Source organism: Etheostoma spectabile, chromosome 22, assembly GCF_008692095.1.
Source record: "Etheostoma spectabile isolate EspeVRDwgs_2016 chromosome 22, UIUC_Espe_1.0, whole genome shotgun sequence".
Lineage (NCBI taxonomy): Eukaryota > Metazoa > Chordata > Actinopteri > Perciformes > Percidae > Etheostoma > Etheostoma spectabile.
The window spans coordinates 16,964,607-16,976,417 of NC_045754.1; the positions used below are offsets into that span (position 1 = coordinate 16,964,607).

At 40.4% G+C, this 11,811-nt stretch overlaps 2 protein-coding genes across 4 annotated transcripts in view; both read right to left on the minus strand.

Moving 5' to 3' along the window:
• The window catches only part of phldb2b (pleckstrin homology-like domain, family B, member 2b), a 45,119-nt gene extending 40,425 nt beyond the window's left edge, over nucleotides 1-4,694 (minus strand). Inside the window, exon 1 of one of the 3 annotated variants that reach the window (XM_032503930.1) lies at nucleotides 4,302-4,694. In XM_032503930.1, the coding sequence (XP_032359821.1) occupies nucleotides 4,302-4,334 (33 nt within the window). In that variant the 5' untranslated portion in view covers nucleotides 4,335-4,694. The remainder of the gene's footprint in view (nucleotides 1-4,301) is intronic. The other 2 variants (XM_032503931.1, XM_032503932.1) reach the window with 2 other exon arrangements.
• Nucleotides 4,695-8,790: 4,096 nt separating this feature from the next.
• plcxd2 (phosphatidylinositol-specific phospholipase C, X domain containing 2) overlaps nucleotides 8,791-11,811 on the minus strand; it is a 10,285-nt gene continuing 7,264 nt past the window's right edge. Inside the window, exon 8 of the mRNA XM_032503844.1 lies at nucleotides 8,791-11,423. Coding sequence (XP_032359735.1) covers nucleotides 11,264-11,423 — 160 coding nt within the window. The 3' untranslated portion in view covers nucleotides 8,791-11,263. The remainder of the gene's footprint in view (nucleotides 11,424-11,811) is intronic.

Consider the following 11,811-nt stretch of genomic DNA (forward strand, 5'->3'; position numbering starts at 1 on the left):
GACGATTCCTCTTTCGTAGTTCTTTTTATTGATTTTTACAATGCACATAGATTCAAAACGCAGCAGAAAACAACATTCCCACCTTATTTGATGAATTATAATTCTAGTTAATAGAGGAATGTGCAATGTATCATGCAAAAATATCACAGTGTACACAATGCAAAGACTGAACGCAAGGCACTTGGTATTACAAAGGGAAGTTGAGATGTACGAAAAGCCAGAAACAGGATTCCCAATGAATGCCAATCTTGCTCAATAGGTTTTATGAGGTAACTAGAAGGGCCTTCTGAGAGCGCAGACCGTGGCCAAATCATGCCGTATTTTTAACATTGTTAATCTGTGTGAATAGTCCCAGTTGGGAAATTCAGCTCAAATGTCCTATCTCGCAATGATAACAAAAGTGAAAAATGATTGTGTATCTGCTCTGTAACTAACTTTACCTTGACAAGGTGTCACAATGCCATTACAGCTACAATGGCGTTTGATGGCAGAATATTTTATAATCTATGTCAATGATTAGTATCAGGTTTAGTAACATGTGAGGCAGACTGAGGGAAAGAAAGTCCAGCAGACTAAAATTTGACATTTCATTACAAACTAACTGTACTTTCCCCCCCCTTTTATGGGAAAATGCACAGCCCTGACCTTCTTTTAACACTAAATATAATCCAAAATCTTTTGTTCACCTGAACTAGCACTTACAATAATTAAAGACCAGCTAAAATAACTTCATACATACACAGTGTTTAGAAAATCACACATACACAAGAATTTGCATGCACACACAACACACAGTCCTTCTTTGATCCCATCTGTAGAACAGCTGGGTCTCCCCGACAAACTCCATTTACCCTTCATCACAGATAGAGATAGACATATGGGGTGATAGAGAGAGAGAGATAGATTGAGAGAGAGAGAGAGAGAGAGAGAGAGAGAGAGAGAGATATGGAAGACGGAGAGAGTACTCATAAACCAAGGGCAGACCCAGCATTCTCGGACTGTTTCATCTCATCCTTTTTACTTTCTTCATCCTCTGCTTTCATTCCTCTGTCCAGTCCCTCTTGCGTATGAATTTCCTCTCCATCTGTTTTGTCTTTCTCTCTGTTTCAATTACCCTCTGCAATTCTGCTTTTTGATGCAGGCTGCATTCTCATAACTCCATCTCAGGACATCTCAGTGTGTTGTTAATGCCAATGATTTGGAACAGATTTCAGGGGAATAGTTAGTATTGTTATGTCACTTGCATGTGTGTGTGTGTGTGTGTGTGTGTTTGTGTGCGTGTGTGCGCGTGTGTGTGTGTCTGACAAGTAAGCTCATGATCTTGGGTTAAAATAAAGAAAGATAATGTGGCGTTTTCAGTCTGTAACTGTCTGAATGTGCATACCAAATTCTCTCATTTACAGTGCTTGAAATAGTGTTCAAGAAATTGCGGGTATCTTGAAGTTGTGAGCGGAGTTAAGCTATAACTGTAAGATTAGGTTACCAACATTTATAACAATAGCATAAAAACAGAAAGCATAGAAGGGTACAAGGTGCAACAGACAAATAATCAAGATTCTTCTTTTCTACTTTTAATGCAGATTTTCCATTTTAGCCATCTGCTTCTTCTGAGCATATGTCTACTTTATTGAAGTGGCTCACATTGGCTTTAAAAGGGTGAAAGCTCCTCAACATGATATATTGGGGGTATGAACTTGAACAATCAATGGAGATGAAGGTGTGAATAATTACATTAGGCTACAGTCAAGGTGACGGTTCAGATGGCTGTAGACTTGCTACAAAAACAAAAGTTGCGTGGTGGAAACAAAATGACTCAATGGGTATTAAAACTTGATTTCCAAAAAGGGGACATGGAATTTTTGGAAAGGTTTTCCATGTATTTGGATTTTGCAAACACATATTTGGGATGTAGAATGAAATGCGTGATTGTAGAGTTTACATTAAGTTAACGTGCACATGTTTGAGTGTCATATGGTGCAATTGGGATTGCCAGCTTCTTAATCATTAACCCAATTTTTCCAAACTGTTAAGAATAACACTTCTTCTCATTTCCTCTCAGTCCAATCACTGTTCATTTACTATTAAATATCACCTGTATAGTATTTGTGTAAAAATGCTGTCTTCCCACCGGATTTTCTTTCTTATGCCCATGATGTATTTCATCAAGTTTTAACAGCTGTGTCTTTTTACTCTTGTTGTACTCCTCTCTCTGGCTCTATCTCTCTCTTTCTCCATCCCTCTGTCTCTCACTAACATGCCCTCCCCTTACATTCCATCATTACCCTCTCCTCCTCCCACCTGACAAAGCCAGCATTGTATCACAGATGCTGTTTAATATGGAGTCCCTCTCTCTGTGTCCCTCTTAAAGAGCAACTCATAGGACTTCCTCCCTTCTCTTCACTACACTCTATGTTTTGTGTGCAATAATTTCTTCAACAAAAGTAGTTTAATACATGCCTTACGCATGCATACACACCATAGACGTCAACATCGCCACACACACAACACACATGCACTATCCTTTAGGGCATACAATACTGCTCTTCTCTCTCACTGGTCCATGCAACTCTTAAATTCCCTTCATTGTGTGTGGGTGCATGTGTTTGTGTCTGTGATTGTGTGTTTCCCTTCATGTGTGTGTGTTTTTGGTGAAAACTCTGCAAGCTGATTAACACAACTTGACCTTGAACCGCTGCTAAAAAACAACAAATATCCACAAGCATTGTTCTCCAACTCAAACTCTATCACAGTCCAATGAGCTTTTTTTCCCCCCTGTATCATTTACCGAAACACAAGATCCTCACAGGAAAGAAAGTCCATTGTTATTGCAGCTGACTTAAAGTTGGAGGAAATCTAACTTGAATTTCTACTGAGAGTGTGTGTGTGTGTCTTTGCAAAGAAAAGTCTAGATTACCTTGACTGCCATATGGAGGGGATCAACTAATGTTTGGATTTGTGAGGGGCCGGATATGACAGAGAGACATGGAGGGACAGTGAGCTGGTAGAGGGACAATATAACCCACATTAGTAACATAGCACAAATGTTGAAAGACTGTAAGGTATTAAGATGTCACATTAATTTAGTCACACAGGGGCCCGGTTTAATGCCACCCATTCACACACTCACATACCACAGACATGCCTCCTCTTCATCAATCTGACATGTTAAAGAAGTGGTAAGGCTTGGTCTGCGTCCTTAAATGCGTTGGTTGATTTCCAAGGCTTCAATAAACTCATGGAAGCAAGAACAAGTCCTCTGAGGCGTGGAATAATTTAGATGTACCAGCTTGTGCCATGGTCGGATCCACTTAAATCAAAGATATTCTCAAGGTTTGTTTGTGTCAAATGTGGGATTATGCTCCTATTCACACACTACTAACAACATACATGATCCTATATCCCTTGTGTTGTCTTTGGGTCAAATTTAACCCATTTTTCAAAATATCTATATCAGAATTAAGGGTTTCTAAATTTAATAACCCAAAAATAACATGGATGACATATACCCTTCTTTAATGATCCTTCATTTAATATGAGTCTAAATAATTCATAATTTCTGCTTTTTTAATTTGAGAATTAGGTATCATTTCCAATAAATGAGATTTATTGACTAGGAATTCCAAAAATGTAGTTAAAGTAAAACTGGTAATAAGTTGGTGTTAGTAGTGTTTATATGGTAATGAAAAGAAGCGTTAAAATGTCAAAAAAGAGACAAAAACAAGACAAACGTGTTGATAAAAAAGACAAAACATCAGAAAAAGTGTTAATTTTCAGGACGACAGGTACATGGTCGAATAGAAGACCCAAGAGTAAACTACCACTCACAATCAGTCAACACACTGCTCTGATTTGTCTTCTTACAGGCCTCATAATATCACTGTATTTTTATAGTGGCAAATGGTATGATATACAAGTAATAAAAAAGTCTATAGGCTAGTTACAAAATATAGACTATAATATTCCAATTTTAACATCCAGGTCATCAAGCATGTGTATATTTTTTATGTTTATCTTCAGTGGAATTACGCCTATATTTCCATGGTAATCAGTAGCCCAGAAACCAACTAAACTTCCCCAGTATTTTGTTTGCTGAGAACAAAATCTGGAATTCAAATCGGATTAGAGTTATGCAGCTCATTTCAAAAACTCCCTGAGCTGTGGATTAAACACCAGGGGCCGTGGAAGAGTTTACACAGGCTAAACCTCCTAATTTAGAAACACACATTTGGATCATAAAAAAAAAAATATATATGAATACTTAAGCCCCCCCCCCACACACACACACATAAAAACACACTTACCATTATTGAAGCGGGACAGGCCACTTCTGTCATTGTGCAGAAAAGGACGCACCTACGCAACTGCTCCAAGATCCCGAAAATATTCTGTCACTGCTGCCTTGGCTGTGATCACAGACTCCCTCTTGGCAGCGAAAACATTCCCTGTGCAGCATGAGCAACCTCTGGGAGCCTAGGAGATACTAAAAATCGTCTGTCACATTCACACACACACGCTCCAAACATACACAAACGTAAAAAGCCGGCGGCCTTCAGCCAACTGCGACGTGTGGAGGAATGCAGCACCAGCTGGAAGTGGAGCTGGAGAGGGAACAAGGGGAGGGAGTCTCTCCTTCTCTCTCTCTCTCTCTCTCTCTCTCTCTCTCTAGCTCAAACACAGAGCATGATGTGCAGGTGCTAACAGACCACCTACACTTGACCTCTCATTCTCACCGGCTCAAAGAGAAAAGCCTTTGGGCTGACCCAGAGAGGGAGAAGAGGGGAGGTGCATTCCCTCAGACCAACTTGGCAGCAATGATAAGAAATCACAATAAGAAGCATGTTTAGCTAATGATATTACAACAGGAATGCAGGCTGGTCATCATTCACATGACACAATGCAGCAGACATACTGCAGGTTTGGATTCATTCAGTCTACGGAGATCCAGACTGGTGCTAAAATAAAATGGCACAAATCATATCACGCAGCAGGAACTTGGATCCAGTGACTAATGATGGAGGTTTAGAAAACCTTCCCTTGTGAGAAAAACAACCTATAACTTAAATGATATGTAACATATGAGATGTATATTAACGAAGAATGGGTTAATGATAGGAAAGTTGTACAACCCACACATAACACAAAAACACATACACATGAATTATAATTGCTCGCCAATTACCAGATATAATACTACAGTATTATATCCCATAATATACCTCAGGGACAGACCCAATGTGAACGTCCCTCTGATAAGGACACACACAGTGGAGTTTATTGGCTGTTTCAACACAGTTGTGTAGGGAAAAACTATTCATGTGTACAATTATCTTCATTTTCACCAAAATATGTGTTTCCACAATGAAAACACATGATGTTGTATTGAGCTTTATCCTTATCAATCTGGTCTAAGAAACTCCGGCTGCTCTTTGTGTAAGTTATGTGCACCATCTGAAAAATCTCAGCTACATGTACAGTCATGCATCAGTCCGAAGATAGAAAGGTAGAGTAGAAGCCAGTCATTCTGCATCCGAGGTAGATAATGTAATATTTGGCAGACATTCACGCATTCTCCACAGCTCATAACAGAGGTCACATAAAACAACAACACACATTTTGCACATAACTATAACACAACCTTGGTTGTACAGAATTTACTTTAGGCTGCATGCACACAACATGGCTGGAAAATGAAATGACAAATGTAGTCTTGGAAGAGATGCTCTTGTGTGGTTGGGGCTGAGGTCAAAGAAGGTGACACATACACAAACACACACACACACACACACACACACACACACATGCGTATCCACGGCAGCAGAATTATCTTATCTCTCAGGCACCGCAAGGATGTCTTTGTGGATAAACAGGAAGAGAGCTTGTGCACCCAGCCCTACTCCACTTTCTCCACTGCTGTTCAGCTCTCCATGACACTCAGTGTGTGTAGACATCTAATGACCAATACTGTAATAGGTTTTGAACACACATAGTCACATGTCTCTCAAAGTATGAATCTTCAATTTACATAAAAATCACAAACCCAAATGGTTGTACTCTGTTGTGCAAGGATGAAGGAGGAAGAACAGAACTGGGGAGATCTAATGCAATATAGGCCAGACCAGAAAGGAAAATAGGTTTCTTGGAAAAAAAAAATGAATGCTGTCCATTATGATACATACCAGACTTTTCTGAAATTTGCTTCATATGCAAGCTTTTTGCTAATTTTAGGTCTTTACTCAACATTAACAGATGCATCTTTCGAGGCCAAAAGCCCTAAAAGGAAACAAATCTTATCATGATAATGATCCCTGAAAATGATTCCTATGAACATGCTTTCTTCTTTCAAGTGTTTCCGGAAGCTATAAAGCTATTATGCCTCCATGGTTGCTTTGCTGGCATGAGAGCTGCAAAGCTTTCCCACTGACATCATCCCAGAGCCTGTGGGTATATGAGAGGGCTGCCGCAGAACGTTCGACAGCATTCCCGAGAAAAATTCCACAACTCCAATGTGTTCCCAGGAGGCTGAGCAAGAACTCTAGAACTGTTTGGAGAGGAAGACCCTCAGCGAGAGGCACAGTTTCATTTGGACAAATCCTGCATCTTACTTGTTTAATATGTTTTTAACAGCCATAACTTGTTTTTCCAGTCAAAACAAGCCTGCGAAACAGTATCAACCACTTAAAACCAGTTCTGACAGCTCATTCTATTACAGGTAAATCCATCATTGAAGTAGGGCTTTGAGGATTTGTGTGGGTAAAACTGTTGTGCTTTTAATAACATCTTAATGACAGATAATTGGATGACATTGACACTGTTTGTGGCTTAAGGGTAAGCGAGGTACATTTCTATCTGTTTGCGGTGGTCTGGTGCTGCGCCTCTACACGTTTTCTTTCTTAACTCACCCTATATTCTGTCTGAGGTAGGATCGTCATAGGATACAGTGCCATCTGTTTGTACAGCTGTTTCAATACCGTAGTCATCACGGTCTAAAAGAGAACACTTACAAATCTGTGTATAATGGATGTTTCTGACCCGGGTCACTGACATCACTTAACCAGGCATGCAGCAGTGGTTAAAGCAACTAAACGCGCTTTAACCACCAGTGTTTTTGCAGAGTAGTGTTTTTAGGCTGACATAATTGGCTTTTTAAAAAAAATAGTGACAAATCTTTATTTAACACAAACACACTATGCAACCAAAGCATGAGTGTGTCCATATTACTGCCATTGAAATGCTCCCCCCCCCACCCCCCCAGAAATCCTATTGAAGACTGGAAACAGACCATGCATTTGGGTGTGATGAACCCAAACTAAGACAGTTTCCTTTCACTTGTGGTGTGGATCTGAAGTAGGGGTCGGGGGGAAAAATCGATACAGCATTGTATCGCGATATTTTCCGTAGCAATGCTGTATCGATACACAGATGCCAAGTATCGATCTATTATTATATGTGTTGGTCAGTTTGTCTGCAGTAATAAAAAATAATGTGGGAGGAACAAACAGAGAAATGTATCTTTTTGGAAAAAACAGATGGTGACAGAGTTTCCTTTTGGGGACATAATTTGAAATTGGGGAAAAATCTGAAGTTGGAAAAAAGGTAATAAATTGCAATATATCACAGAATATGGCAACATGTTTAAAATCGCAGTAATATCGTATTGTGACATAAGTATCGTGAGAGCGCTGGTAATTCCCACCCCTAATCTGGAGGGAACTGGAGTGTTGAATTTAGGTAGAGAGAAATGACGTGACAGGATTGTGGTGACCAATAGGACCAAACATAGTTTTATGAAGATGTGTGTCAATGTTTAAACCAAACGACTGCAGAATAACAGAATCTTGGTTGGCAAACACACGCAAACAAGAACAAATGCCGTATCACTTTAGAACTTTATTAATACCTGGATGATCACGTTTGAGTTGTCGTCCTCTTCTCCTTTGAAACCTGGGAAGCCAGCAGGGATACAGAGGAGAAAGAAGGAGGGGGGGAGAGCAAGAGAGAGAGAGAGCGAGAGAAAGAGAGAGAGAGAGAGAGAGAGAGGACCAATCCAAACAACAAAGGAATGCTCTCCATCAGTTGGAGCTGCTGCTCTCTTCTCTCCCACTTGCCTGCTGTGGTATGTGTAATTACACCACAATTAAAGTGTGTGCAGCATGTGACTGTGTGTGTTGGTGTGTGTGAGCCCTGTGGTGCTTGGTGACCACATTCAACCACGTCAACAATGTGGCCTGGATAGCCCAGACAATTTCACACAAGCAAGTCAGGGAGTGACAAAAAAGAAGGGGGAGAGATGATATGAAAAGAAAACATCTGACTTCCCTGTTAAATGCTGCTCAAGGAAAAACCCAAAACAGCTGTTCAGATATCGCTCTCCGCGTTCTCCATTTTTCTATGAGTCCAGCTGAACCTTCTCTTACTTTCTTCTCTGCTTTGTAAATCACGTTGTGTCTTCTTCTTCTGCAGTCTCTCTCTCCTCCTCTCATTCCCTGCTCTAACCACAGGAATGCAGGACAACTGTCACTGCAGTACTGTCCATGTCATGCAAAGTAATCACTGGGCTCACAAAGCATACACACACACACACACACTTCATACTACAATATGTTGGCCGTCAATTTTTTCCCCCTTCATATTTCTATATGTAGTATAAAAGGTCAGTTATATGGAGTCCGATGCAGACCTAACGTATGCTGTAAAAGCTCTTCTATGCATTTACCTTTTTTTATTGTCCCAGGAAAGTGTTTGTGTTTGAATCTTCATAATGGAAGTGAAAAAAATTCAGAGCAAAAACACTATAATCATAAACATTTATTGCTGTCTACTATGTATGCATTGGCTGATGTATTTTATGAGCATTGTGGCACAAGTTTCACACGTATATGGCTTTCCCTCTGCAATTTCACCTCAAAGTGCTAAACTTTAGAACCCAGCGATATGTATTGAGACAGAGTTAGCAATGTGGCATGGCAGTTTTTAAAATACAAACAAAAATACTCTATATTATTATTATTATTATTATTATATATTATATTATATTATATTTTTCCCATTATGTTCATTATTGGAAAAACACAAAGTGCATAGTTAAAAACCCAACTTTAGATCCCTGGCCAACAATTATTTAACATAATGCTGGATGTATTACAGTAAAAGTGTATCATTAAATATTAGTCACAATTGCTCTTCATTCCAATACCTTATGTTCTGATGCAGACAACACCTTAAAAGGTGCACTATGAGTTCCTGCATAGTTTTCAGCGCGATTTCATTTTTGTCTCAAATTGTAAGAATCTGTCCTTAATCCGCTAGCTGCCTGCACCCTGAATACACCGTGAAAAAGCCCGTTCTTGGGAGATAACAAAGGGGTCGTAAACATCAAACAAAGACTAGAGGCACAGGCTGTGCACCAAACTACAACAACCCACTCCAGCACAATCACCGACAAGATGGTTGTGGGAGGGGATGGGGGTTAGTGACAGTTAATGCCGATTTACAGTTGACGCATCTGAGCTTGCGCGCGCCAATGTGACGTCTAAATTACGTAGATCCGGGATTTTGGCGGGCCACCAAGATGCGCACTCAAAACCTTTTTTTTTTCAGCGGCGCGCGACAAAGCGGAAATAGGAAGCCTGAACAACCTCGAGGGTAACCGGATGCCAGGACTCTCAGAGTGACTGCAAGTCTCTCCTATAAACTTACTGGGTTAAGATGAGTTCTTTTGAAAAGCTTGATCAAACGAATTAGGTCATCAAATCAAATCAAAGAATTGTTGTAAATGCTGCTTCCAGTTCTGACCTTTTTTTAAACCTTTTTCTTCTTCTTCGAGTCTGTAGAAATAGAAATGTTGGTAGCCTTTGCTCATTAGCGCCACCTCTGTTCAGGAGAAGACTGCAACTAGTGTCACGACCACCACGCGGGAGTACAAACAGTTACGGTGCTCCCATAACGTCACACTGGTGCTCGACAGCTCGGCTGTGGCTGGTATACTGGATGTTTTAGTCATGACAGTTACGGAAACATGGGGGGGAAGCTTGTTCTGTTTTTTTGGGAATTTACTTGGAACATCAGCAGAAGTGACCATGCAGGAACTCGTAGTGCACCTTTAAAAACCTATAAATACAGTATTTCAAAAAAAGCTAAACAATTATGCAATATAGAATCTTGGCTTTCACCATAATAATAACAAATCTGTGATGTAAACAGAAACATTTTCAAGATGTAATTCTGTTCACAACAAACAAAGTAAATTTTTGGTGGGTCGCGGAAACATAGCCTACAAAGTGAATGCAAAGATGCGCTGGGTAATGCAGTGACGCAAATTACGGTGCATGCCCACTATACATGACCAAATTGTATAAATTTGCATCCGCTGCCCCACCGGTCGCTTGTGACCGTGTGAATTTTTGATGCCCTCTCCTTGCACCGCCAGCTCAGATGTTATAAACCAAGACATGAAAGTGTTTGGCTTTCCGATGTATCTAGGACTTCAACAACAGGTAGGCTGCAAAGCGGATGACGGAAAGAAATGGCGGACAGCAAAATTGTTGGCATCTATATGGAGCTCCTCCTTCTCTTTGGCACGTTTTGCACAAATAATTGAAATAAACACAAATAATCCCACAGTCAAACTCGAGCCAGTAACGCAAGGCGTACATTCACTTTGCATTTGGTGTGAACACAGCATAATGTTGGAGATGTCAAAACCATATTGAAATCCATATGATTCATATAATCACTGTCCAGGTCACAGGTAGCTGTGAGTCTGTTTCTCCATGGTGACATGTGCTGCATGGCCATTAGACACTACAATGTGATATGTTTCCAGTTTTTCCACCAAAAGGGAATAAAGCAATTTGAAGCCAAAGCGGTGGAATGACAGGATTTTGTCGACCTTTTGATGGTGGTAAAACATGATGGCATGATATTTGGGCTGAGAGACCCAGCTTCGTCCCATCTGAGCTTTCATTTTCTCAAAACCAGAGCAGGATACCCAGGGCTCGGTTTACACCTATCGCCATTTCTATTCACTGGGGGACCATAGGCAGGCTGGGGGAACTCATATTAATGTTAAAAAAACCTCATAAAGTGACATTTTCATGTCATGGGACCTAATGCTAATGATAAACTATCCTTGTTGAAGTCTATAATGCAACATAATACATTATTATTTAAACTAACTTCATAAGGACAATGGTGGAAGAATCTGCCCTCTGACATGCACCACATCGCAGGTCAGCACACATTTGGGCTGTTGTGCAAACGTGTGTCATCTTTGTTTGCGGTCTTGTTCAGACAACAGCAGGTTGTTGAGTTTGATGACAATGTTGGCAAAGTCAGTGAGCTCCACAAAGTCCGAGGTGATGATGTTGACCCCGTCCACCCCCGGCCTCTGAGCCTCAACCCAGGACATGATGGTCGGCAGGTTTCTAGAGCCACAAAAGAAGAACGTTTGTATTAGAAGGTAAACAATTGACCCCCTTTTGACCCCCTTTTAAATTCAAACTGATTCCTTGAAATGAGCCAAGTTTCTGTCTCTGTTAGGATTGTAGTTATGGCTATAACCTTGCCAGAAGCTAATCAGTGGTTCCTTGGCTGAATGTCCACCAAATTTCATGAAAAGCTGTTGATAAGGTATTTGGATACAATATCATGATGAGGAAGAAAAATGAACCTGATGGAAACGAAGTTAAAGCGAGTGATGTTGATCTCTGTCTGCCAGTGAGAGATTAAATTGCCGCTATTGTGTCAAAATCATTGCTCTGCATTCAAACACTTTCTGTTTTGGTTCTTGGCACACACACACACACACACACA